This window comes from Aspergillus tanneri, assembly GCF_003426965.1.
Source record: "Aspergillus tanneri strain NIH1004 chromosome Unknown AapTan_1_pilon_pilon_pilon, whole genome shotgun sequence".
Classification (NCBI taxonomy): Eukaryota; Fungi; Ascomycota; class Eurotiomycetes; order Eurotiales; family Aspergillaceae; genus Aspergillus; species Aspergillus tanneri.
This window is the reverse complement of record NW_022984628.1, coordinates 3,205,200-3,232,038: the sequence shown is the minus strand read 5'-3', so window position 1 is coordinate 3,232,038 and position 26,839 is coordinate 3,205,200. Positions and strand designations below refer to the sequence as shown.

At 47.8% G+C, this 26,839-nt stretch overlaps 11 protein-coding genes across 11 annotated transcripts; 4 read left to right on the top strand and 7 right to left on the bottom strand.

Moving 5' to 3' along the window:
* Positions 1 to 816: 816 nt before the first annotated feature.
* Positions 817 to 2,514, bottom strand: ATNIH1004_003052 (putative MFS monosaccharide transporter; the record flags this gene model as incomplete). Its single annotated transcript, XM_033567734.1, has 4 exons — positions 817 to 1,585; positions 1,657 to 2,197; positions 2,254 to 2,361; positions 2,418 to 2,514. The coding sequence occupies 4 exons, from the start codon at positions 2,512 to 2,514 to the stop codon at positions 817 to 819; spliced, it is 1,515 nt and encodes a 504-aa protein (XP_033429729.1).
* A 663-nt stretch (positions 2,515 to 3,177) lies between these two features.
* ATNIH1004_003051 (uncharacterized protein) lies at positions 3,178 to 4,046 on the bottom strand (the record flags this gene model as incomplete). The annotated part of the gene is made up of 3 exons (XM_033567733.1): positions 3,178 to 3,351; positions 3,405 to 3,735; positions 3,871 to 4,046. The coding sequence occupies 3 exons, from the start codon at positions 4,044 to 4,046 to the stop codon at positions 3,178 to 3,180; spliced, it is 681 nt and encodes a 226-aa protein (XP_033429728.1).
* A 2,438-nt stretch (positions 4,047 to 6,484) lies between these two features.
* ATNIH1004_003050 (uncharacterized protein) lies at positions 6,485 to 7,406 on the top strand (the record flags this gene model as incomplete). The annotated part of the gene is made up of 3 exons (XM_033567732.1): positions 6,485 to 7,046; positions 7,105 to 7,188; positions 7,249 to 7,406. The coding sequence occupies 3 exons, from the start codon at positions 6,485 to 6,487 to the stop codon at positions 7,404 to 7,406; spliced, it is 804 nt and encodes a 267-aa protein (XP_033429727.1).
* A 1,200-nt stretch (positions 7,407 to 8,606) lies between these two features.
* On the bottom strand, positions 8,607 to 8,932 carry ATNIH1004_003049 (uncharacterized protein; the record flags this gene model as incomplete). Its single annotated transcript, XM_033567731.1, has 2 exons — positions 8,607 to 8,674; positions 8,740 to 8,932. 2 exons carry the CDS (start codon positions 8,930 to 8,932, stop codon positions 8,607 to 8,609), a joined length of 261 nt encoding a protein of 86 aa, XP_033429726.1.
* Positions 8,933 to 9,613: 681 nt separating this feature from the next.
* Positions 9,614 to 10,371, top strand: MRPS12 (mitochondrial 37S ribosomal protein uS12m; the record flags this gene model as incomplete). Its single annotated transcript, XM_033567730.1, has 4 exons — positions 9,614 to 9,734; positions 9,766 to 10,026; positions 10,136 to 10,236; positions 10,306 to 10,371. The coding sequence occupies 4 exons, from the start codon at positions 9,614 to 9,616 to the stop codon at positions 10,369 to 10,371; spliced, it is 549 nt and encodes a 182-aa protein (XP_033429725.1).
* Positions 10,372 to 10,866: 495 nt separating this feature from the next.
* On the bottom strand, positions 10,867 to 12,260 carry MNT1 (glycosyltransferase family 15 protein; the record flags this gene model as incomplete). Its single annotated transcript, XM_033567729.1, has 4 exons — positions 10,867 to 10,934; positions 11,000 to 11,288; positions 11,349 to 12,149; positions 12,213 to 12,260. The coding sequence occupies 4 exons, from the start codon at positions 12,258 to 12,260 to the stop codon at positions 10,867 to 10,869; spliced, it is 1,206 nt and encodes a 401-aa protein (XP_033429724.1).
* Positions 12,261 to 13,210: 950 nt separating this feature from the next.
* On the top strand, positions 13,211 to 15,953 carry ATNIH1004_003046 (deadenylation-dependent mRNA-decapping factor PAT1; the record flags this gene model as incomplete). Its single annotated transcript, XM_033567728.1, has 3 exons — positions 13,211 to 13,461; positions 13,575 to 15,758; positions 15,830 to 15,953. 3 exons carry the CDS (start codon positions 13,211 to 13,213, stop codon positions 15,951 to 15,953), a joined length of 2,559 nt encoding a protein of 852 aa, XP_033429723.1.
* Positions 15,954 to 17,673: 1,720 nt separating this feature from the next.
* ATNIH1004_003045 (sulfotransferase family protein) lies at positions 17,674 to 19,250 on the top strand (the record flags this gene model as incomplete). The annotated part of the gene is made up of 3 exons (XM_033567727.1): positions 17,674 to 17,702; positions 18,284 to 19,019; positions 19,077 to 19,250. 3 exons carry the CDS (start codon positions 17,674 to 17,676, stop codon positions 19,248 to 19,250), a joined length of 939 nt encoding a protein of 312 aa, XP_033429722.1.
* A 589-nt stretch (positions 19,251 to 19,839) lies between these two features.
* ATNIH1004_003044 (uncharacterized protein) lies at positions 19,840 to 21,173 on the bottom strand (the record flags this gene model as incomplete). Its single annotated transcript, XM_033567726.1, has 4 exons — positions 19,840 to 20,210; positions 20,272 to 20,443; positions 20,495 to 20,863; positions 21,054 to 21,173. The coding sequence occupies 4 exons, from the start codon at positions 21,171 to 21,173 to the stop codon at positions 19,840 to 19,842; spliced, it is 1,032 nt and encodes a 343-aa protein (XP_033429721.1).
* A 173-nt stretch (positions 21,174 to 21,346) lies between these two features.
* Positions 21,347 to 22,737, bottom strand: ATNIH1004_003043 (uncharacterized protein; the record flags this gene model as incomplete). The annotated part of the gene is made up of 3 exons (XM_033567725.1): positions 21,347 to 21,740; positions 21,837 to 22,378; positions 22,444 to 22,737. 3 exons carry the CDS (start codon positions 22,735 to 22,737, stop codon positions 21,347 to 21,349), a joined length of 1,230 nt encoding a protein of 409 aa, XP_033429720.1.
* A 1,199-nt stretch (positions 22,738 to 23,936) lies between these two features.
* On the bottom strand, positions 23,937 to 26,558 carry ATNIH1004_003042 (uncharacterized protein; the record flags this gene model as incomplete). Its single annotated transcript, XM_033567724.1, has 8 exons — positions 23,937 to 24,016; positions 24,064 to 24,618; positions 24,678 to 24,737; positions 24,796 to 24,945; positions 25,012 to 25,062; positions 25,478 to 25,603; positions 25,651 to 25,961; positions 26,023 to 26,558. 8 exons carry the CDS (start codon positions 26,556 to 26,558, stop codon positions 23,937 to 23,939), a joined length of 1,869 nt encoding a protein of 622 aa, XP_033429719.1.
* Between the last annotated feature and the right edge of the window lie 281 nt (positions 26,559 to 26,839).

Sequence of the window (26,839 nt, the reverse complement as noted above, 5' to 3'; positions counted from 1 at the left end):
CCTCGAATCTAATTTCTCCTGAACGCTAGCATTCAGATCCAGTCCCAGAGAGGAGTGGACCTTCATGCGTCAGATCGATAATAGAGACAGGCTGATAGATGGATGCACACCGTGATACAGGGTGTTGAATTGCCGGATTCTGTTAGAATTATGTGCCTTTACGATGCAGCTGCCTGTTGTCTACTATCGCGTTCTTATATACCATTCCAGAATCACTCGGAGATTACTGCCCAAACAAACTTGGATTGGACATAACTTACTTCCATTGATGAAGTATAAGCAGATAGACTGGATTTGTTCTCATTTCAACACCTACAAGAACAGCTCGGTTTACATATTCGAAATCATGGCCACTTATCGAACCATAGGTCTGTAATATTGAAATACAAACACACGAGCTTTTATACGTTTGATACTTAGATCGAAGAGCAACCTGGAGCTCGTAATGAATACTGGGAAGATTAACTCAATGTGAATCATTCACTTTCACTGAATTAGATAGCCCTTCCAGTCAATGGAAGCATGTGGAGGTATATACCTATGTGTTGCATTCCTGGCGGGGAATGAACTGTGGTGACGAGGATCAAAGAGTACCTAGTAGAAAGAGCAAAATTTCCATACGTGGTTAACATGCTAATGTATTGGATTTCAATATAGATTCCTGAGGTAAATATGTAGATCTCTATATACGTATGCACACTAGAAATAGATACATACATATGAGAAAATTTATAAACAGGACACGAACCGTCCGACTTGTCTCACAGCTAAGTGAGCAGATCAGAGGTGCGTTCCGGCAACGCAGCTGGAAATGTCTCAAGTACACGTCTCCTCGTTGAGAATCCCATACTCGGCGGCCTTGGATTCGATTTCTTCGTCAGAGAGCTTCGGTAGTTCCCTGGCTGCCCGGACGTAACTTATATTCTCCACGTACCCCTTCGCAAATATAAGGTCAATCTCTTCAAGACTGCGGCCAGCGGTTTCCGGGTAGAATAACCAAATTATGGGGATGAAGATGGCGTTCCACGCGGCAAAGAAGAGGTAAGTTCCCCACCCAATGTGGTCCACCATAACCGGGGTAATCATGACGACGGTAAAGTTAAAGAGCCAGTTGCTGCAGGTGGAAATAGCATTGGCTTTGGATCTTGTCTTTAGAGGAGAGATCTCCGCCGGGTACAGCCAGGGTAGAGGGAGCCAGGTCGCCCCGAAAAAGCACATATACAGAAAAAAGCCAAAGACTGCCCCTTTAGCAGTGTCAGAGTCTCCTGGAATCAAACATGCAAATACAATGACCATGGCTGCGCACTGGCCATAACTGCCTCCAAGGAACAGCTTGCGGCGGCCAATCTTCTCAATAAAGAACCATGAAAATGTTGCGAAGATGGCGTAGCAGATCATGTTAAACCCACCAATTAGAAGTGCAAGGTTATGCGATTGACCGATTGACTGCTCCAACAGAACCGGGAGGTAGTAAATGACTGCATTACAGCCAGAGATCTGCTGGAACGCTTGAGACGACGACCCTATAAGCATCCGGCGCAGATGCTGGGAGGGACCGCCTGTGAGCAGGTCCCTAAACCTAGACCTGGTAAAACCAGAGCTATCCTAAGGTTAGTTCTGTGAGATGAATGTACTTCTAAGGAACAAGCAACTCACGCTCTCAGCGAATCCAAAACCAGATCTTTCTCCAATTGGGTGTGCGGATGATCAATATCAGTGTTAGCTAAGGCTGCTAAGACGCTTTTACCTTCCTCTACTTTCCCATGTCCAATCAAATAGCGAGGTGATTCAGGTAGATAGATCATGCCCACGATAATGATAAACCCGAAAACAACCTGAAATGCAATTGGGAACCTCCAGACCAAATTCTGTGGACCGAAGTGGGTGCCATAGTCGATCCAATATGCAATGGCAGTACCAATAGCAATAACACCTCCCTCGATACAAATTAACAGACCGCGATTGCTGGTCTTGGAACATTCAGCTTGATAAGTGGGAATAGTCGACGTGTTCATCCCATTACCAACGCCGGTAATAACGCGGCCAAAGATAAATTGGAAGAGTGGTAGTGACTTGGGCATCGCAGACACTTGAATGATCACACCTAGGATCATTATAGTTGCGCCTATGATGATCATCCACCGACGACCTAAGAGTTCTCCAAAGAGAAGCGCGAAGATAGCCCCGACCAAGCAACCTATACCAAGCGTGTTAGTTTGTTCGATAGCACTCAGCTGCATCCGTTTAGCTGACCAACTTCGTAGACAGCAGTCACGGTAGCTTGCATTGTGTTGTCATTCTTGGTTGCCGTGAACATGTCATTGAAGGCGGGATCTGAGATAATTCCTGACATAACTCCTTCTATGGATGTAATGAGCGCATCATTCAGGAACAAGGACTATTTCCCGCCAACCTACGGTCGTATCCGAAAAGTAAAAATCCCATGGTGCAAGTGGCAGTGACCGAAAGGGCCAGTCGACGACCTGACATTCCCGCATACGTCGGAGGCGCCATGGTGAGAGGCACGAGAGGTAAGATATGCAAATTTGGGTATTTAAAGGGCAAGAAGCCGCAGCAAAGATGGGGATAACACTTGGAGAAGACGCCGGGGGGTAGCAGTAAAGCAATGTAGAATATCAAGAGAAGTGAAGAATGTTTCTAGGAGCATTGTGAGAGATCCCACCGGAAAAAGCTCCTAGATCGTCATGCTGTGTAGAGTAAAGATTGTGGTCAGGTTCCTCCGTGGATTCCCTTGAAAGCTACCATAGGAAACCCGTTCGTCCATGTTTCAAAAACCCACGGTTAATTATTGACATCACAACTAGTCTTGTGTGATTAGAGAGATTTGACCTGAGTGCTGGGGATGATGAGAGGATGATGATTGCATGATGCACGGGAAACTTAATCATCTGCCGGAACAAATGATATATTGTGAAGATTCCATGGTTGGTCCACTAGGTGGGCTACCCACATTTAAACGGTGGATGAAGTATGGAGCCCGTCCCAAAAGGTGCATCAGAATCCGACAACGTCCCTCAGCCTTTGCTTCAGATCCTTTTCGTAGATTCTAGCTTAGTGGACTTCTATAGCTGGAGGTCGATCATGCGCCTCGGCTCACCTCACCGGCATTAGTTGGCAGAGCTTCGACTGGCCCTTATGTAAGCCTAGTCTGCACCGTCACCCATCAATGGATTCTGTAGCGGAAACACAGATTGGCTTCCCGTCGCATGTGTGGGAGTACGCAGGCAGAGACGCATTGGCTGGTAAAGCGTAGCTAGATCGGAGGGCCAACGGAGCCCTAACAATCTTCTGCACTGACCTCGCATCAGGTCGGGACACGGTGAATACAAACTAGACATTGTCAATCGGAACCTCAAAAAAACCGCCTATATATATCCCCTCACCTCGAGCCAATGGCTAATTTGTACATTCTTGTACTTGGTGTCGAAATGCATGTTTAGCTTTTCATCGGTGTTGGGGTGCGTCTGGCTGACAGCCTGGGGTAACAACAAGTTGACATCCAACCTCGTCCCCTCGTCCTCTGATTTGGCACTCGCGGAGCCAGCATCTTCCATAAGACTTCTTCCTCTAACCATATTATCCGGATAGCCTTGAGCATCCGCTCCATCCTCGAAATCCTGCCCAGCATCATACAAAAGGACCCTCTTGAAAGGGCCCCCGCAGGAAGATATGCCACTCTTTTGTAGATACTGTGTATTCTCCGAGAGGAAGATCCTGAATCTCTCGCATCTTGAAAATGCTATCTCCCTGAAATATACCGAAACTGGGAGTCGGTCTCCTAGAGGCGCTCCTCTCCTGGAGAGGATTATTTCACAGCGAAGCGAATTCCGCCAACGTCGACAGACATACACAGGTTCAGAGTCCTCCACGAAGTCTTCGGCTGGACAATGAACTGCAGTAACTGATTTGCTTCGTTTGATACTGCGGCTCAAGCAGCCCGGCTGTTCAACACAGGCCTGAACATTGTAATGGACATTGCTCCGTCGAAGGCAAATAGATTCCGGTAAATGGGAAGGCAGAATCATTTCAAAGTTGTATTGGTAAGTTCCGGGGGAGGAAGAATTTGATAATCCGCACAGCTTCCGTAGGTGCGTCTGGCGCAGAATTTCTTGTGAATTGCATTCCAAACGCGACATTTCTTTTGGCTTGGAATGCTCTTCACACAACCGGGGCCCGGCTTTCCAATGTGTGCGGCATTGGAAGAAAGTTGAGTTGTTTCTGTTGGGGAGTTGGGACCAAACAAAACCAGTGTACAATCCGCCAATGTTTTCATATCACGACGGCCTGTTGCATGTGTGTACTTGTCAGCCGGTATTCTAACTACGTCGCGTTGGGATGTCATTTACCCAAAGACCATTGCAGTCGAGAGACTCCCCGGAGATTCACAATCAGCCTCTTCACAGGCAGGGGTTCCTTCAATTTTAGTATACAGCACCCTCGGAGAACTGCTGGTTTGTTGGTGTATGTTGGAATGAACATAGCTGGTTCCGTATTGACGATATCGAAATCCGGCTCGACAGGTTTGCGACGACTGCTGACGAGCCTTTGAACCGTTTCTCGTATGGAATGCTGTAACATCTTCAGAGGATGATGATGCTATCCCAAGAAGTGCTGGGTGACATTGTAGAATGTTTAAATACTCTAGCCAAGAAATATCGTGCGACCGTTTTGCATACGGAGGCGTATGATCAAAATCCAGGTCCTTATCGAAATTAATTACATCAGAATAAATATTCTAGATCGGAGTCCGCGTTAATTAACAGGCCCTGGTTGCATGACAGCACCAGCTAGCTTGCCTGCTTCGTCACTTGACTTGCGCGCCGATTTAGCCTTCCAGGCTCCCGTGGTTGTTGATAGAGCACCCCCCAAATCATGGAAATGGTTGAAGGCAATTAAGAGATCCATCTTCAATTTATTGGTAATTTTCTCCAGTTCCCCGCATCGGTCTCTGACGATTCGTTACTGGTATCCAGGATTCTGCAGCTCAGGATGATGTCACAATGGTGAAAGCATGGTCTCCACACATGGGATGGATATACAATGAAGGGATATGCGTAGAGACCGGATATCCTCTTGCGGCAAGTGAACAATGGAATACCCCTCTGATGATTAAAATGGCGTCCTGTGATGATTTGATTTGGTCTTGACGTGTCTTTGCGTCTTCGTTGTGATGAATGGGGCATAGATCAGGTGATGCATCGATTTCCCTTTATTGGGAGCCAAGAACGAGGAAAAAACGAAATGAGTTATGGATGTATCTTTATCGTTATCTTTATTTTCTTATTATAATAAGAAAATAATAATAGAAGTACTTAATACAAAAGCAGTATATTAGGGAAATAATGCATTGTTGTTTCTGTCCCCCTACGTTCATTGATGACATCACCTGGTCTGCCATTGCCTGACTTTCATAGGGATCGAAACAAGCATTATCTACTAATATATCTAAGATAAGGAGAAACATAAAAATAGAAGTAAATGAGAGAGAGGAAGAGCAAAAATAGAAAAGAAAAAAAGGCAGAGAGAGAATTACTCGGCGATGAGGTATATACTCGACTCCCTGGGGCATATAAAGGCATGTACTGCGTGCGTTTGATCGAGACTTGCATCTACATCCTGTATTCATACCTCTGTGTTTATATCTTAAGCATACCAGTTAGCTACACCACCAGTCTTGATGACTCAATTCTGTTGTTTATCATGAACGGATCTTTCCGACCGAATTGGCTATCCACGAGGACTATGACTTGATATGACCAGATGCAGCATCTCCGCATCCGACCAGGATCGACAGTTCATCACATCGAGTGAGCTAACGATGATCTTATCCGTTCAACCAGAGAAAGAGGGGGAGAAAAGTACGATACCTATTCAGTGGATGAATTGATGCACTGTACGACAATCACAGTCCCTAGGTACTCTGTATTCCTACCTATTTTTATTCTCCTTGAGCTGGCCCACCTCCGGTCCCACTGGGCCAACCAGACAATCGCACGGAGACCAGCTTCTCCTCTTTCTGTATCGTTCGCTCTTCTCTTGGACTCAGAGGGTCCTTTGTATACTGACAGACCGGCTTCTTTCATCCTCTTTCATCCTCTTTTTTAATTCCCTGTTCTCCCTCTTCTTGGTGTTCGCCGTTTCGCTGGTCGCATGGCCTCCTTTACCCTCTCTCCAAAATAGACTCTGGCTTGAATCCCAGACGGGCGTCTCCTTTCTTTAGCCGCGGATCGCTGGTCTCACATCTCCCCTAGTACACTCCCCTTCTCTCATCTCTCTCACATTCGACTCCCCTCTCACTTCCCCCTCTCTCCCCTCACCAGCCATCCGACTATCGTTATTTACATCGGAGTATTTGAAGCTGCGATCGACCGCCTCCATTATCCTTCCTCTCCTTAGCTCTCTTGAACAACTGCAGTTCAACCAGTGGAACGAGACTCCTGTCTTGAGACTTGTTACGTTGGACATGGCTTCCAACGACCATTCGGAGACGGATGGTTCAGGTCCTGTAACCAACAAAGATGAATCAATATTACCTGCTGTCGCCATTGCTCAGGACTCTTCCCCGCAGCTGCCACTTTTCTCCTCCTCAGAACACACCGGAGATCAGAACCCTTCCGCTCAGCCCGACAATAGCCTGTACGACAATACAAATAGTACGATAATGGGTGCGACAGATACGAGACCTAATGTTGGCAGCGAAAATGCGGAGCCTGCCATTACTACTCAAACAAAGGAGCTGGACCCTCCACTGGCAACTCATGTGCCTTCTGAGGAACCAAGTGAGGCTAAGGCTACGGAGGATGCCCCAGAGCCAGCGTCACAGCCTCCTAACGCTTCAACGAAGGAGACGGAATCTTTGGGCCCGTCATTACTCATAACTTTGCTTTTGATAACGGGGTCGCGGCATCCGTTTAGGATAGATGGGAATTACCTCCGGAAACAATCAATAAACGTGGCGAACCATGACCCTTTCGCAATGAGTGTATACACTCTTAAGGAATTGATTTGGAGGGAATGGCGACCAGGTATCTATTCTCAAAGTGTAAACATCGCAAGGATTGTGACTGACGAGTGATGTTTTAGAGTGGGAACCGCGGCCATCGTCGCCCAGCTCTATTCGGTTGATCTCGTTTGGAAAGCTCCTTGATGATAAAGCACCCTTGTCCGGTAGGTATACCGATTGCTTGAGAAAGAGAGGCTGTATATGGGCTGACATGTGTGGACTAGACTCCAAGTTTAACCACGATGCCCCTAATGTGGTGCATATGACCGTCAAACCCCAGGAACTCATTGAAGAAGAAGACACCAAAGCGACAAAGGGTCAATATCCACGAGATGCAGATGGCAACCAACGCAGCCCTGGATGCCGTTGTATCATACAATAAACAAGCATACCTGCATCTGCGTATTAGGAGGATTGGAGCTTAACAATATCCACCCGCGCAGTCTTGTCGTCATGGTGTATCAATTGACATCTATTTATCCTCTAGATGCGGCCGCAATGAGGCTCGGTTTGAAGGCTGGTATACACCGTTTCGACCGAAAGAATGCAGGCAGACATATTCATTCCCCGTATTTACCGTTTGCCTATTTTCTCTCCTTTGAGTAGCTTCGGTACAGGCAACCATTTCCCAGCAGCCTCGATGCAGAATATTTGGATAGCCAGCTGGAAGGCGTTCCGGGAGTTGCCTAGCGTTTGCTCTTTTTAGCACCGGGACATTTTTGACTGTTTCATTCCGAGATCCATCCTGATGATATCTGATCGGCCTGCACAGTTGTATGAGCAGCTTGATGCTTCTCTCATCCCGCCTCCCTGCTTATTTATATACCCCCTTCCTCCGTGTGTTCTGGCTACTCTCATTTTACTTTTCATTGTTTTGCTTTTTATTACTTTGGCCCCTTTTACGGCTGTTGCTTGTCACCGAACTTGTCTATTGGCATCTATGCTTGGTCTCCATCTGATTGATACATGACCCTATTTTCCACTTGTTTTACTATATCTCTGTGAGATCTCGTTCTGCATACTCTTTTATTCTCGCTCTTTCGTTTCTTTTTTTTTTTTTTTTTTTTTTTTTTTTTTTTCCTCCCCTCTTTGCTCTAGGGTGTGTTTTGTTCCATAGTATCCGTCTTCAGACCATGTATTGACCAATCTCGGAGGCTTATGGTAGAGACCTTGGCTCTAGCCGTCAGGCCCGGCTGGATTTAGTACCAACTGACGTGGTACGACCGCTACACACTTATTGATTGTGCACAGTACATAGTGTATGCACAAACAACATGGCTGTAAATATTGGAATACAAAGGTCGCTTGGCTCTTTTACTTTTTAACCCGACCATTACATCTGAAAGATACCTACCCTATGCAAATACATGCAAGCTAAAAAATACTTGCCGACGTCTGTCGTGCAACGATAAGATCGTCCAATTGCATCTAGTATCTTGCCAAATGCAGCAATGCAGCAAGAAAGACCACATATGTTGAAAAAAGACCGAGTCATGTTGCAACCACGCCTATATCAATCCTAATGACCCGTATGAACAATGAAAGAGTAACAGAAGCCACAAGACGTAAAACAAGGGTAAAATCAATGGTGCATCCGCAACCTCTTCTCCATCTCATCATGGAAAGCAGGCGGTTCCCTGAACTCATCTCCTACGAAAGATAGTTAGTATCACACATTCTCTCCAAGAAAAAAAATATATAAAGACTGCACTTACCGTGAAACACATCCTCCCAACCAATTTCAGCATCCCGACCACCCAACGTCAAAATATCTTCATGCACATTTCCCCCCTTCGTGCCGCCCAACACGGCAGGACGGAAGGTTCCATCCCGAACGAGCTTGAGTTCCATGCCGCGGCGCACGGGCTCCGCGATGCCGTACGCCCGTCGCAACGTTTCCATCTTCATTGCATCCTGAGTTTGGCGCCAGGCGTGGAGACGGGCCTCGAGAGGATGCGCCGAGGACGGGGGACTCCGGTGTGAGAAGACGGTGGTCCAGACGGAGCAGAGAGAGTGATCTTATCGCGGAGGGTGTCGGGGAGACCGGGAGCAGAGGGGGCGCCTTTCGATGCACGAGGGAGGCAGATAGGGATTTGTTGACGGGCGGTGGTGTTGGAGGTTTGGGAGGGATGGTTAGATGGCGGTGCGATGCGGAGAGACTGTTGTTTCTTTCGTTAGTTGGGTCCGAATGGGTTCTAGAACTGAGTTGGGGAGATGGAATCCATAATGTATAGCTGGGCTACGTACCATGATTTCGGTGTTGAGTATTTGAGAAGAGGGTAAATGAGTCAATTTAAGGAAAGCAAGAATATCCACTAGACTTGTCAGGAAAAGAGAGTGGTTAGAACTGTCGTGGATGGCAAGAAAAACAAGACCAACTCGCAGATTGTTGGAAGCTCTGACATGGACCGATATAACTAGGCCAGGCAACTGACCGAATAGCGCGTCCAGCTACTCCGGCCCCGCAGAAACCCCATTTCCGTCGTCACAGCACGTGACCCCTATCGCAAATTGTCCGGATACTGGCCAGGCACGGCTAGTCTATTGGATTCAATTACCATCTCTTATTCCCCCCCATTAACCACAGAAATGCCGCCGTTGGTGTCATCCCTCGCGCTCCGCACTTTGCGGACCATTGTCCAACGACCCTCGCTCTCGGCAATCCCATTCACCCCCCAAATCGTCATGCTCGATTCCCCGGTTCCAGCCCGTCCTTCGCACACCCACTGCTATCACGACAGCGGTGGCCGGCCTTGCATTCCGCCAGTTCTCGACATCTCCTCTGCACCAGGCAACATATAACCAAGTGCGGCGTGGATGTCGTGTTGCGCAGCGTGTGCGTCGTTCCCGGTCCCCGGCGCTGGTCAACCGGGCCCAGATGAAAGGCGTGTGTCTGAAGACGGGTATTACGAAGCCGAAGAAACCTAACTCCGGTGAGAGAAAGACAGCTAGAGTTCGCTTGAGCAGTGGGAAGGTTGTCACGGCGTATATTCCTGGTCAAGGTGGGTTTGAGTTAATTTGTGGACTTTGTAGTCTTGTTGCATATCTTCATAATCAAGTGTGATCTGAAAGAAAAAGAGAAAGATATTCTAATTTTGGTCGATTTTATAGGTCATAACGTGCAGCAGCACAGCGTGGTGCTTGTCCGTGGTGGCAGAGCCCAGGATTGTCCTGGTGTTAAGTACCATGTCGTTCGTGGTGCAATGGATCTGGTATGTTACTGTACTCGGTCGAACTACGGTCAATTAGTCTTTGATCATATCTAACTATGCTCTCTATAGGGTGGTGTTGCAAACCGGCTGACGAGCCGATCGAAGTACGGCACTAAGAAGCCTAAGAAAGACTAGATTGCCACGTGATTCTAGCATAAGCATGCGGATGTTGCATTTTCTGTATTGATTACCTTGATTTGTCCAAACAAATGTTATCGTTGTCGACACCTATGTACATTTATGAAGTATTCGTTGCTTATTCCTTTCCCACAAACGCATAACTCAATAAGGGCTGGCTTACTTTGGTAGCCCAAATAACATGCACGCTAGAATAGGACAGGATTTGAGAGTTTCTAGAGGAGAAAAAAGGAAAGAAAGAAAAACTCCCAGTGACATGTAGTTCGAACGCCAAGTGGAAATCCGACAAAGTATGTGACGGGAACTGAATTGCTGGAAACCTCCGTTATGTGTTGTCACCTATCGTATGAGAGGTGTCTTCCATAGAGCCTGAACTTTTGTGAGAGCATGACGTGCCCTGTTGAATAGCCGTGCCCGAATACCACGGCTACCCGCAAGTATAATGCTGCCAATGATGATAACCACCAGGATTATCTTTCCTAGGACGGCTAGTCAACTCTGCTCGTCTTCATAGCCTTTGGGCTTTTTCATGTTGTTGATTTGGAAATACCGGGATGTGCCTGTCATCAATGGGGTGAGTATGCTATCTAACAAGCCGCAATGAAGGCGGGTGGGTACAACTAACAAGAATATCCCTTCCAGTCAAAGTTATCTTCTGGCTTGCAGTTGCACTTCAGATCCAGTCTTAACTGCTCGCCGGTTGGGCAATGTGTGAAAGGAATGTGATAGTAGGCAATTTCATTGAAGAAATGTATCTCCTCCTTCTTCAGCATCAACCCAGCGGCAATTGAGTGAACTGGAGCATCTCCCCAACGTTCATAGAAAAAGCCACCGTCGCGGTCAAGTGATTCGAAATAATCGATGTATTCCTTCGATCTCAGCCACTCCAAGCTTCCAATTTCGAAGTTTGACCACTGCCCACCAGGCTCTAATTAGCAAAGGTAATGGCTACCTGGGAAAAGAGACCAACTTACGAAATGGCACTTGTTGTATGTCTCTCCTCCATCGTCGCTCAAAAAGTCGATCGAATTTCCCTCGGCAATATGTTCGGGGTGATTCTTCATAAATTTCTTCACGCTGTCCCACAGGGTTGGGATAGTGTCGTAATATTCATATAAGCTGATCACAAAGCTATATTTCTTGTTGTTCTCCTTCATGAAGCGGAATGGGTCGAATGCGATGTCGCAGTAAAGTTCGATGCTTGGCTCCACACGCCAATAGTACTCGTAATTCAACATCAGTGGGTGGCGGAAGAAGAATCCCGACTCGTAGCGACACATGTGTCGATAGCTCTCAGAGTCTCCGTAAATAATTCTTTTCTCGCCCATCTCCTTCCGTACCTCACTGGCTTTATTCTGATCGATCCAGTTAGGATACGACCAATGCTCGGTCGGAATGACTCCATAAAATGTATTTCCCGACACCAGCGCCGTTGTTACCTTCTTGAAGGTGTCATCGAAAGGCTTGTCGTTCAAGAACACCCAGTCGTAGTGGTAGTCACGGTTAAAGCGATCCTCGACTTGTCGGATGGATTTGGCAATGTCCCAAGTGTCTGAATTGCGAGCTAACGTCACAAATGTCGCATTCACCCGGCCAGCCGGAGGAGCGCCAGCGCTTCCGGAGGTTTGGTTGTAAGGTTGTTTTATGGAAGCATCGTTAGGGGCAGATACACCAGCTGGATTAGAGTGGTGGTCTTTGTAAGGAGTCAATTTAGAGCTGATATTTTCGGGGATCGGAATCGCGCTCCTGGAGATAAAGAAGAAAATTGCCACTCCCTATGACATGGCGCGTACTAAGTTAGCATCACTTGTTTCAAACGAGGATTTCTGCGAGCTCACAGCAGCAGCAAACAAAAGGTAGCGAATGTATTTTGGTCCCGACGACATAATTGAGAAGATGTCCCAACCGTGTTAGGTAGGGTGGGCAGATAGAAGATCGCTCAGCGAGATGATAATTCGGGTGCCTATGGAGTAGGTTGATGGGAATCGATCGGGTGGAACAGTATGTGGCCAGGAAACGAATGACCGGAGAAAAGTAATAAGATGGGAATGTAGAACTCAATCACCCTACAAGCTCTCTAGGACCTGGCGGGAGTCTGCCCACGAGGTCAATCCAGTAAGGACGATGAACAAGAAATGGCGACTGGAAAGAAAGCCAGCAGTCAATACCAAGTTAGGGGCGAAAGACTCCACATAAAACGGTTGTAACGTCTCCGATTACATTTGATGGAAATAATGTGTGCACAGGTTAAAAAAGACCGAGAAGGAAGTATCAGGAATATCAGAAACAAGGAGAGAAAAGAAATACCTAATAATAACCATACCAGTGAACGGACCAGAATGACGGCTGGGCAACATACGACGGGCCTTCATTGGCCAGGTATGTTTCACTTGCCTATCCATCATCAATGTGGGTATAAGGGTCTTTTTTGGTAGGATTCGTTGGAGGCAATTGCTAAGACTATGGTATAAACATTTCAGTTCGATTATGTCCTATATAGTTTGTCATTTGGCAACATGACCTGGGATTTGCCAATGGTTTGGGGGCCGTTAAGGCAGTGACACGATGATATGGTTACCTACACAGTTCTTATATAATTAATATTGCAGGCTCAAAGGGGCTGATATATCTAAGACTACAGCCTCCACCATAATAGGACCAATATAGTAGTACTCAATCGCAATAAATAGAACGGCTACTAATTACCAGCAACTGAGTACTGTGTGGCGTACCTCAATGCGGTAAATCTCGAGCAGGAATCAGGTGTCCCGAATAATGCCTCAGGTATACTTGACTAGGAACTATCCCCGATTAGGCCGAGAGCCGCTAGTCCTAAATGGGTGATATCAGACTCAGCCAGTCCAACTTCATCCCGCACTACAATTATGCGGTGGTAAACCTCGCTCTCCTTCCAACTTCATCCCATCTACCCTTTCCTCCGAAGATGTCCTTCTTCGGATTTGATACCACCCTTCCTAGGGATCGGGCTCCTCCCGGGGATAAGAGGGGTATTTTCGATACCCCTGACCCGTTTGCCGAAGTCGCTCGGGCTAAAGCAGAAGGGCTGCATGAGGATGACGACGATGCGTAAGCAGTCTATTCTCCCATTTTTGTGATATTGATCACAGTCCTATTTGATGATTCAAAGGACAAATATTGAATCCAAATGACTGACTGACTGGGCTCACCGGTTCCCATAGCATCGATTTTGAGGATACGTATGACGGTTTAGGCGATCAGCTTGACGATGATCAGGATGCCTTCAACGAAGACACGTTCGGTGGTGTTTCGGATAGTGGCCCCGTTGGCAAAGATTTTGACTTCTTTGGAAAAACAGCCCAGATTGCAGACGTCATCGGGGAGGAGCAGGTTCGCTACAGCCTACAGAAACCCCAGCATCCTGCGACAGGCATTACGGCCGAGAAACCAAAGCGTACCGGATATGAGAAATACGATGACCCAGGCTATATTCCTGACCTTCAAGCGAAGTCCAGCGTTTGGGGAGTGCAGAAGAAGCCGGAACCGGCAGCTCCTGTGCCTCAGCCAGCCAAGAAGATGTTGAGTTTGGAAGAAGTGGAAGCGCAGTTGCGCCATCCTTCGATGCCACCTCATATACCTGTCTCCTTGCCGCAATCCATGCCTGAGCCCCCTCATCCCCTTCAGCCTCAGCAGATCCCCGGCCTCCCAGAAGGGTTCCAACACTTGCCCCCGGAATTCCTCCAGGCTCAATTCGCTAAAGGAGTACCGCCTACGCAACTGCTACACCATCCTCCGATGGCCCCTGAGCCCTACCCTGTCTCGGGACATGCGCCTAATATCCCACTGCATCTTCTGCCAAATGCCAACATTCCGCCTCAGCATATGGCTCCTCCCCAACGTCAAGCAATGTCTGCACGGGCGCAGCGGCCCCAGCGGCCCCAGCAGCAGCAGCAGCAGCAGCAGCAGCAGCAGCCACCGCTATCCCAGGGTTCTCATGGGGCAAACCAGTCGTTGCCTTTGATCACAAATCCCCAGCAGCTGATGCATTTGACAGAGGAGCAGCGGGTCGCATACTTGATGGAAGATGCTAAACGCGCGAAGCGCAACCACAAGATTTTCCTCCTTTCCAAAGGCAACGGTCTAATGACTCCGCAGGACAAGAACTTTATAACTAGGATTCAGCTGCAGCAGTTGGTGGCCGCGGCTGGAAACGTTGTCGACTCTGATTCGGAAGCCGTCTTGGCGGAGGATTTCTACTACCAAGTCTACAGCCAGATTCGAGGAGCACCTCGACAGCATCCCCACCAGCCCCTGGGCCATTTTGCGCAGACCTATCTTCTCCAGACCGGGAATCGCCTGGGTGGCCATGGATCCAGAAGGCAGGCCCAGAGTGCGGACAATCACATGCAAAGGATGCAGCAGCAGGTGCAACGAGCAGTTGAGGCCGCCAAGGCCAAGCCTAAAAATAAGCAGCTTATCATTGAAGGAAGTTTGGGCAAGATCTCATTTAGTAATGCCAAAACACCGAAACCTATGCTTAACATTAAGCGCCCGGATAGCTCTGAGGGAGCGAAGGTGACCAAGAAGCCCCACACCGACTTGAGTGTCAGTGACCGGAAGTCCATCCTGACCAACATCGAGGGTGTTTACAGTACGCTGATGGAACTGGAGGATATGGAGCGCACAATGCCCCCCCCTCCAGACGAGAATGACCCGGAAGCTATTCAACAGCACTTGGAATGGCGGCAGAAAGTCCGCTCACTCAATCAAAAGCTGTGGCAAGATCTCAAAGTTATGGAACCAATTGTTTCTAACGCGAACACCCCACATCCGTTCATCGCATTTCTGTCCTATCCCAAGGGCAAGAAGGCCATCCCACGCATCTTCCGCCATATCGATCAAGAGCAGAGGGTTACCATCCTTACCATGATTGTTGTACACTTAGATACTTTGGATGTCGTCCGGCGCGCGCAACCCATGCCTGGCGAGACGCAGCCTTCTCTGGCTGTTCGAGAGGCCATCGACCTCTTCTCCCAGGCAGTCATGCCCAGCCTGCTGGGTTATGTTAATGAGGCACCGTTCAACATCATTATTGGACTTCTGGGGCTTGTGATTGCACAGACACATGTCCAGTTGGTTGCCAAAACTCGCATTGGGCTGGGTATCCTGACTATGCTGCTCAGTCGAGCGGAGATCGTGAAGGAAGCAGGGCAAGCAGCAGAGCGTGACTGGCAGCAATGGGTTGAGAAGTTTAATGTGCTCTTCGACACCCTGGAGCCCATTTTTGGAGACATTTTCCCCAGTTCGATCAATGCCGGTGATGACATGTATGTGTGGCAATTCTTGGCTGCTGTTGGTATCGGAGCTAGTCCAGACCAGCAGCAACGCTTGGTTATCGCCGTAAAGTAAGGACCGTTCTGACTTTGTTTTTTATTTTTTATTTTGTTGTGAATTCTGACTAATCCAACGTTTAAAGGGACCGTGTAATGGAGACCGTGACGTATAGCAAGACCCTTCCTGTGGATATGGGCACCCAGCGACTTGGAAATGTCAACCTTTTCATGCGCGCTATCGGCCTGGATGTGGAACTTCTCGGTTAGCGGATGTCTATACTGTCTATTTCTGGTATTTCTAGGGACATAACAGCACTTGTGCAGTATATGTGATGAAGGCTGTTGAACTACGTCTCTTCCCTATCAGCTCCTGACGTGACAACCCAAGGTTAGCCACCTAGGGTGGAAGCTTTACATGAGCATGGAGTCCGGGCATGATGCCCGAATGCTCGGGAGGGAATATTATCTGGCCAGGCCGGATGGCTACTAGTTGATACTGAATAGGGCCAGGAAGAACGTGAGATGGTGGATATGAGTTAAAAGTGCTATGCTGGAGTATAGCGTGATCCTGTGCGGACTATCTGATATCAGTTGATGCTTTATATTGTATGCTGATATCGCTGCATTTCTTTTCTTTTTTATTCAGCAATGAGATAATTGTACATTCTAGTACCTATTAATGGCTCTAATAGGTGTAGATATAGTCGTAATCGTATATCAATTCTTTACTACTCAGATGTTAGATAATTGTAATGTGAATAGCTGAATGGCGAACAACTGAAGGTCGAATTGACAAAATCCAACAAACATTAATTACAAACAGAGTACAAACAACCAAACCAACAACAGGATAGTATCTGACCAATTATCGGCCGTGACATTGGTATATGCTTCAACGAGCATCGATGCAAAAAATCCTGTGAATCCTGAGAGAATGGCAGAGTAGGTAGATTGATGCTCTAAATTAATGGTCCTGGCAGTTCAATCCATTCTATATTCTGTATGTACCAAGGCCATTTATAAGAGTCTTGACAATTCATCCGTCTACAATTTAGAATTGATTCATTGTTTCTATATAAAATCAAAACACTCCAGGAAGATGACTGCACATGAAGGTATCACATTCACGACAAATTCGTCAATTGTGAAGTCATCCAATCCCACTATAAAACTGTGGGTGAACATGCTATCTGCGTGGACATTATCATACACAACTGGCGGCGGGAAAAAGACCGCACATTGCTCAATTCCATGCTGGCGGTTTAGTAAGTTGAACTCTTAGTGAATATCTAACTCTAACTGAACTATCAAATAAATAAATAAATAAAAAAACAAATGCTGATAATCAAATTAGACAGTCCTTTGAAAGGACAACTACACATCAACATGATCTTTGCCGGAAAGCACTTGATCAAGAGAGGGTAAGCAAGCCTATCCCTATACTCTGTGTAAGTCTTTTCGGCAATGTACTTACTAGAAATTTCAATACGCACTGCGCAAGGTCTGGTCCTCTCGTTCCACGATATGTTTTTACCCAAGAGAAGTTCAATTCCAGACAACTGTTCAGGTGTAAGAAGTGCTACCTTAGGAATCCCTCTATTTATATTACGAAGGAGTGTGCCGACTGTCAAGAGCCTTTGAAAATTAACAATTTTTAGGAGCAATAGTACCTGTACCCACGTGCGGATATGCCTCCTCCAGATCCACAAACTGTTGTCCTCGAACCGCATTTCCTTTCCTCCATAAGAGGTAGATCTGCACATACACCAATATCATCTTCAACCTCGGCTCCATCACACCGGGAGCCATCTAATTTTGAGCGAGTTCTTGTCCAGGAGAAGCTGCCAAATCGTGGTAGACTATCTAGATTAAAAAGGAAGACACTATCACCACAGCCATCATTACCAACACTGCCTACACATTCATCGGCACCGATAACTTGATTAAAGCTCTTCCAAAACCCCGGAAGGGCCGCAAAAGCCGCAAAATGAAGCGCTTGAGTAAGAATAATATCGGGTATGTATATGTATGACCGCAGCTCTTAGGTTGATCAGATATCTTTTTTTAAGGGCCTTGCTTTCAAGTAGATAGTCTACAGTTAAACTACACGATGATTATATCTCGTAAGATTTAATGAAAGGGATTAGAATGTAAATAGATTGACAAAATGCCTGCGGAAGTTGCTTAGAAAGGAGCTCCACTGGAGTGGAACTGAAACAGTTTGACCTCCGCGAGGACGTATGTACACAACCGGCTGCCACGCTACTGTGGTGGACTACATCGCTAAGGACAAGTTAACGTCAAGTGGCTCATCAAGAACTGTTTCAGCTTCGAGCAGGCAGAGGAGCCCTGTTGGGCTGGTGTGGTGCGTGGAGGAGATTGTGACTAAGATAGTAATCGTGTGGCGCAGTAAACATGAAGTACAAGCCCTTCCTTTTCTTTGTCTTTGTATTCTCCAGTGGAGAAATAAACAATCATGCCAGAGCTAAATTAACGGTTCCAGCCGAAGCCACCAGTTAGTATGTTTAGTCCCAATCCAAACACACAGGATGCTCCACCACGGCTGACGTGAGATTCAACCCTGAATCCTTTTACAGGTCTATAAAAGAAGACCTGTCACGGCTGGAACATGCGAAAGAAGACCATGATGGACAATTGTATAAGATTACAATGGCCCAAGAACTGTTCTACGGCTTCTCGCACCCCCCGCCACGTGTGCGCACTAAACCACTGCAGGTTATCTGTGTGGGACTTCCGCGATCCGCTACCGAGAGCCTAAGCATGGCGTTACAGAAACTCGGCTATACTACATTCCACGGCTGGGACCTTGTGGCCGAGGAGGGCACCTATATCCAAGGTTGGAACAAGCTAGCAGCCCGGAAATATGGCCCTGCAAGTAAAGATGGTAGTCGGAGTATCTCTGCTACCGAATTTGATGCCCTTCTCGGACACTGCGACGTTGTTATCGACAGCGCAGCGAGTTTGTTCTCCGCCGAGCTGGTGGTGGCCTACCCCGATGCGAAGGTTATTCTTAATAGCCGCCGTGATTTGGCAGCCTGGCAGCGCAGCGTGATTAAGACCATCGTACCAATCCAGGAAAGCTGGTTTCTCTGGACCATGCGCTGGTTTGAGTCAGATCTCTGGTGGCTGTGGCAGTTTTATATGGTCCATGGGTACCCCGGTCTTTTTCGGGCGACGTATGACGGCAGCATTCGTGAGGCAATCCAGCACCAATGGGTGTATCGTGATCACTGCAGCATGGCCCGGGGCATGGTACCCAAGGACCGTCTGCTGGAGTGGACGGTGGAAGAGGGATGGGAGCCTCTTTGCAAGGTAGGAATTTCTTTTCTTCTGGCTGAGTAGATTGGACATTGTTGCTGACTACGACAGTTCCTGGGGAAGCCCGTCCCTGATGAGCCATTTCCTCGAACCAACGACGCATCTGGATTTGAGAAGAACGTCGACAATCTGCTGAAGAAGCGCATCATGCGCGGCCTGCGAAACATGGGTCTGTTGCTGACCGCGGGAGGGGCGGTGGTGACGGCCATGGTGATGATGGGTTAGGGATGGCTGGGCAACAAGGAAGCGGCTGTATACCTGGTACAAGTAATATTAAACAGCTAGTTATATATTTTCATATACAATATGATACTGGATCTAGGAACAGTGTCATATCAGAGCAGACAATAATGTAGTTCAACGTATGTTGGCATTAGGGTTTGAAAAGCAATTAAAGAGTATGAGATGCGGGTCGAGGTTTTACAAAAATGTAGGGTTACTACAATCGGACTGCAGTTCACACCACAGTGTTATCGCCAGGCTGAAAAGTACCGCTAATCTACATTTGGTTATCTAGAATGCAAACTGGTGACATACGCTGTCACACGTGGATGCCCTGAATACTCTTTATGGTTTGGTTTGTGTCCGTGTCAATGTAATATAATTACTGCATTAACTTGCCTTTAATAATTTAATAATAGAATATGACTTAGAATAGTGAGATTATTGGATTATGTACCAATATTAAAATGTTTTCACCTTCAATCATCCAGGTTGTGTCGCTATATATCCTGTATACTCAACTACTAATCTCTAAATGTGAATTAGCATAAATATAAAAATACAGTAAAAGAAATAAAATACAACAAATTCACTACCGAATTCCTCTTCGACTTCCTCCACTTCCGATCAAACACCAAAAGTCGCGAGACTGCCCATTGAACACCCCAAACGCCATAGTCCATCGTAACGACGGCCTCATCCGGGATCTCAACGAATTGACCGATGCGCGCCAGGTTGGGCATTCCGTCAGGGATGAACTGTGGTCGATCTGAAGGGCACGCACCAACAATGACGTAGACATACGGGACACGACGCACGGCACGGTAGTGCTATGTGGTATGATATCCTGCAAAGGGAACTTCAAATGACAGGGTAATTCGGTCATGTTCTCTTCGCCAGAGCATTCCAACATAGTCTTGTCGATGTTTCTCCGCTTCTGTCGCGCCGTAGCGCGTATCCCCTCTGGGAAAACATGGATATGGGAGGGTTGGCCCGGGAAGAGTGGTTGCTCCGGAATACAGACTGAGGAGCCAGTTGGCGTCCTGGAGGGTGACGAAGACGAGACTCGGGGAATTGACCGTGAGGGCGATGAAGACGGAGAAGAATTGTGGGTTGTGTAGGGTGACAGTGAAGGACTCGAGACAGAATTCGTCGGCGCGGGTACAGAAGTTGTACGCGTTTCGGAAGCGTGGGTCCTTGGTGCTGGGTTCGAGCCAGAGGGGTCAGTTCTCCTCGAGATTTTTGACTTCCATGAGGTCGAGTGATGGCGGGACGAAGTTGGAGCCTGTGGTGGCGCCGGACAAGACGGATCCCAGGGAGACGACGACGATATCTTGTTTGCGCAGCGTGATAGTGCATTCAGTCTGTGAGGTGTGGGTACGGATTGCTGTGACGTGGTGAGAATCAGGGTATAGGAGGATGTCGGTGACGGTTGTGTGGAATTGAAAGTCGGATTCTTGGGACTGCAGGAACTGGACGACGGGGACGGTGATGGCTTCGTGACGATTGAACGGGCCTCGATCCAGTGAACGCGGATGGTTCAGACCGTGAAGATCGTGTGTAACCGACGCAACGACGGAATTCCACGGCGCTATGCCATGGCTGAAAGCCGAATGCTGTGGCCAGCATCAGCCAGTAGCGGCTACAAAAGAAGCTCCGTGGTAGTAGTCGCGGATGGGAGTTCTTCCCAGCGCTTTCTCGGTCTTCGCAACCAGCATGAACAGATCAATACGGCCTCGCAGTCCCAGACTGACGTGTCAGGCGTCGATGGGCGTCAGTCCATGGGCATGTTGCTTGAGGAGGCACCTGAGCTTCTTGAATCAAATGCACAGCAGCTGTCAGCGAGGGTAGACTGCTACCTAGGATCCAGGTGTCTATATCATCGGGCGGACTCGACAGGATACTGAGGGACGAACGGGACGACATTGTGCCATACTGTATTGTCGTGTTAGAATATAATATAATATAAATATATAAATAATGATTTATAATCATGGGTAGGAAGAAGGTGAAAGTAGAGATGTCACCCCGTTCCAATATAGAGCAGAGTCTGGAACGACATCGCGGTGACGCCACAACTTGTACACACGAATCAACATCTAAGCAAACGGCAATTTTGACAAACAAGCCAACTCGCCCTTGATATCCTGCACCGTCTTATGGCCCTTCCCCTCAAAAGCCTTGGGTCCCAGATCTGCCGGTTCATACCCATGCGGAGAATACTTCTCACCCTCGTCGCCAGGAACTGGCAATCCCAAGAGACGACTGAACCAGGCGGACGGACCCCATCGGTTCCGGAAGGTCGGTTGTACGTAGTACGGGGCCCCAGACCATACACGTACATGGTATCGTCCCTGATCATTGCGGTGGTCGGTGGTGATGACTGTCCGGAGAAAATACGGCCGTGGAAGCATGCAATATCGGAGTAGAAGCCGGCGGATTCCCATGATTGAATTGAAGATCCAGCAGTATATGCGTGAAGGACGATCATACCTAGACATGTTAATAAATTAATATATATATAATAAAGAAGAAAAGACAAACATCATCGCAACTCTCAACCTCTCATCCATCACGCAAGACACAAACCTCAGCCCGATATGCTTCATCCCCCTGGGTAAGGTATAAAGCATCACATCCATCGTGCGATCCGCAAGGGCTTTATTGGCTGCATTAGGAACCATATTCCTCTTTTCATAGCGTACACTCCATTCCTCCAACTCTTCCAGAAAATGCAATCCGTCTCGGAACCCGGTCTTACCGGAGGGCAACGCATCGTAGCTGATGTCCAGCGCATCGCCCAGATACTTCCAGTATGTAGCGATAGCGCAGCGTTCGAGGTCGCTCATCGCACGCCATTCGAATTGGGCAATGAACCGAATAGGCTGCAGCACGAACAGACTCAGCGTATACAGCAGATCGTCGTCGAGGATGGCTCCGCTGGCTCGGTATCCTACATGCAGATACTTGGTGCGGGCGAGGGCCGTGACGGCGCGGTCGGAGGAAGGTTCGAAGAGAATGAATTGGGCGATAAGGATGGAAGTATCGGCGTAGCGTTTGAACGAGGTCGACAGGTTGGAGAATTGGGATGTTTTCAACAACAGGGATGAAATACTGGGAATACCGTATGTCTGTAGACTAGACAGTCAGTTCCATCCCTTCGTTCCTGTTACTCTGTGTGTGTGCGGCAAAGTACCCGAAATAAGGCAAACTGAAGTGCCTTCACAGCCAACGTCGGATACTCTAACTGCTGCATTCGTTTCTGAATTTCCCAGGCATCATGCACTGTCATCGTGGCCATGCCATCTCGTGTGGCATACTGGCGATACTGACGCTGAACCGATCGTAGACGCTGGAACCGCAAAGTAGCAACCACCACAAGATAAGTAGTCACTACCGTTGCGACACGTCCGATGGGATCATTCCAAATGATGGAGAGGATGGTCCGTACGGGCGGAAGGTCTTTTATTTTCGAAACGATTTGCTCCATGGTTTATAGTTCCATTGTTTAATGCACCGGACAGGGGAGGACTGCATCCCTGTCTGATTTATATAAATTACCATATACCAATGACCTACCGACATCCCTATCAAGGACATCACCTCCATCAGAACTGGTTGTCTCTCGGGGTCGTGCAAATCATATGCGCAGAACGGCAAAGCGGACCGAGGGTGTAAGGTGGGGATTTATCCTTCCCTGATCGTCGTCGTCACCATCACCATCACCATCAACCATTCATCAACCGTTGTTAATTCATCTTGGCACTGGCTATCTATACAATTACAGATCGTGCAGATCGGGCATTCCAAACCGACATCGTACGAGGATCATCCTGATCATCAAGTGACTGCCGGAATGCGGGAACCTCCCGAATGAATACATTGGGGGAAGTTCTTCGCGCAATCCGGATTCTGTCCTGCCTATTTTGGCCTGTTACGTCCCATGACGTTACTGAAGAACCATCAAGCATATCCAGATGACCTGCGTGCCAGGATAGGGATGATGCATGTCATATTCGATACGACTTCTGCAGTGGCAATATTTAGAGCTTGTGTAGCACATGCCTAGGCATCTCATATCTCATCCCAGAACTTGATCCCGCCGGACCGCGGGATGTAGTAAGACAAGGTCTACAGAGCCACAAGGAAATAACATAGCTCCGAATCAAAAGAGTACCGTTTTTTCAATTCCCCTGGCGGTGTAGTGATGCTAAATCCACGACAGGAGAGTATAGTTCTTGTTAAATGCCTCCATCGCTGACACCAATATTCTCTGACCACATGCCAACACCAATTGAAAAAAAAGGGTGATCAATAACTATCTAGTAGGACAGCCCATCCAAACTATACTGCCACAGACTTCTCATTCTGCAATGTGCGCAACACTCACTGGGCCACTCAATATTGCAATACGGTGAATCCTCAGGCCGGTATAGCGTTACATTTCCTACGCAATGTCTACAACAACTGTTGGATAAGCGCGCGTATCCTTTGACTAAGGGCGGCTGAGAGAATTGGGAACCAACTCGGCGTGGGGTTGTACCAAGGACGTTCAAGGGACGAGTCGTGCCTGTTTCAGGATCTGACGTGGTCCATGGCTCCAGGGGACTTCGAGGGATCCAAGCCGGTTCTGAGGTTGTATGCGGCTTATCCGTGTCTTCTCCCCTGAGACCAGCCTCTACATGAGGTTTAAAATGTAGATGCATCCCATGTGTCGTAGGCGAACCATAGACCCAAGGAGGTACCATATGGGTTGTGGGGGGTGGTCTCTGTTCAAAAGAACTTAAACCTGTATGTCCAGTCCCGGTCTTCTCACCTATACCAGACCCCGAGGCCATGCCAGTTTTGGTGTTGGCACCCAAATCATGTGTATCTGGATGCATGAGGTCGTAAATAGATACTTCCTCATCCTCAGGCTTCACCTCTTTGCCGTTGGTAGTTGAATCATGACAGTCATCATTTTTGGGTTCAGGTTCGGCTTCGCCCTTGGCCTCTGGACTATACGGACTAATGCTGGAATCTGGGACGGTAGTGCTAGTTTTGGCGTTGTCGACGTTCCGTTTTCTGTCCATAATAAAAGGACAGGGCGCATAGAGATCGTCCGAGTCATATTCAAAATTTGGGTCCTTGACGCCATTGGTAAATCCTTTCTCAATCTCAGGCTTCCCCTCCTCGTCCTTGGTGGTTGCAGTATGACGGCCATCCTTTTTAGGATCGGGCTCGTCCTTAGCTTGGGGACCACAGAGAGTCGAAAAATCGTAAACATATCCATCTTCCTCTCCAAAGGCTCTTGCAAATTCGAGCTCCTTTTCTGTGATCTCTCTTAGCATTCTGCGGATCTTGTTTCTGCGCCTTTCGTGCTGTACGTCCACTACAAAAGTTAGTTCTTGTCAACCAAAGACGAATGAAGACAGCTTAGACCGTACGCACATAGTTTCTGCTCACAATACTGGTACGTTTGTGCCCCCTTTGGTATGACGAAAATAGATTCTAAATATTCAAATAGATCAGTAACCGGGAGACGATATTTGTTTCCCTGATTTCGCACCTGTATAAAGTGGGTCATCTAACGATAAAGATTCTTTCGGCAGCTTTTGAGACCAGAGGATACTATCGTCTTTAAAAGTCCGTGGATGATTGAAGGAGTCGAAACTATGGAATGACTGGGATCGTGGCCTGTTATTCCTCCGTTGCATGCCTTCGTCATAGTGACCAACGTTAGCTTCAATGTGATGCTACATCTATCGGAGATTTATTCCTTTACCTCTGAGAGAGTTGATTTCCGTTTCGTTCCGAGCGGGCGGCATTTGCGCTGCTATTGAGTAATGATGAGATGGGGACAACAATAGTAAAGACGATGTATATATTTATTGCAAGTGTGTTCTAGTAATAGCTTTCGTGAAATATGATTTGCTATTAAAAATCTGTGTTGGTAAGTGTAGAAAAAAAAACTAGCAGGAAACAGAGAACAATATAATATGGGCGAGGGCAGGCACGTATGGCAGGTACTTCTAGAGGCAGTTACGTACCAAGTTTCACCCCTTTTCATCGAAGGCTTGTTTCTTATTCCTATTGGAGCCAAGGAGAAAATTTCAACAGATCTTGGGACCACAGCGTTAATAAATAGCCGTTCTCTGTCTTCATAAGAGTGGCCTGTTACGCTATTGCGTCACTCTTAAGTAAATGCATCGCCAATTTCTTATATGCCTCTATGCCTTCTAATAGCTCACTGATTTCAATCTGCTCTTTTTCTCCATGTGCTACCAATATCGACCCAGGTCCATACAAGTATTTCTTATGATTTCCCTTGAATCGAGGGACATCCGTGCCATAGGAGACAGGGGCGGTTTTGAAGCCTAGAGAGCGTGAGCGTCAAATCATTGACCACGTGCATGTTGCTTACCTTCGACGTCATGATCCAATAGAGTCTCTGGATATTCAAACTTAAGCTCGAATCTCACATTCTCATGGTGCGAGACAGTATCCGAAACAATCTTCTTGATCCCCACCATGTCCGTGGCTACGCGAATAGCGCAGAGAGCGGTACTCGTCGCTGGGACAATATTATAGGTCACGCCGCCCTCTATTTTGCCAATGTTGAACGTAGATGGACCTAGAAGCGATGATTCGGGGAATTTGATGGCGAGGAAGTCGTTCAGAGCTGCGACTAAAGCCGCGTTGGCACTCACTCCGTGATGCGGGTATCCTGAGTGACTGCCGTTCCATTGACGGTGTTTTAGCATGCGAACAGCCGGAACAAAGACACGGCCCTCACCAAGCTTTGCCCTCTCCGATCAGCTCAAATACCAAAAGGCCCTTGTGGCCCACTACCAGTTTTCCTTCGGTTGGCTCGCCGAAGATGACTCCCTCAAAGCTGAGCCCTTGATCATTGGCAGCGATCATGCCTGGGCCCCCTTTCTCCTCTCCTACAACAAATAACAACCCGATATCTCCTTCTCCAACTAAACCGTCAGCCCGCAGCTCCTCCAGTGCGCAGATTTGTGCAGCCATGGGGCCCTTATCATCGCATGCTCCGCGACCATACACGGTGGATCCCTCGATACGAAGGGGGATATGAGGCGGCACCGTGTCCATATGCGAGGAGAGACAGACGCGTGTTTTGCGCTTGGAGCCAAGGTATGCGTAGATATTTTCACGGGTTGAGCCATTGGCGATGGGGAGCCTTTCGACGGTGTAACCTAGCTGGGTAAGGCGGTCGTCGAGGAAGTGGGCGACATCCTGTTCGTGTTCGCTAGTGCTGGGGATCTGGATGAGATCGGAGAGAAGAGAGAGAACTGAAGGGGCATTCATGACGATGCAGTTGATCTTGATGGTTGGCGGTGAGATGTGATGGTTCCAAAGGTAAACAAGAGAGGCAACGATGTGGGGAATGATGTCAGTGTCTGTGATGATGTGAGACCCTCACGATGGACCTCACGATGGAGCTAAGAGGCCCTACAACAAGATCTGCGCGGATCATCCTCCCAATCAAATCGCACAGGATGATCAGCCCGTATCTGAACGACGCTGATTGATTCCTGCCTTGGTTCCTCTTGAACCCCGCCACGCCAACTATAAGACGTGCAGCGTGT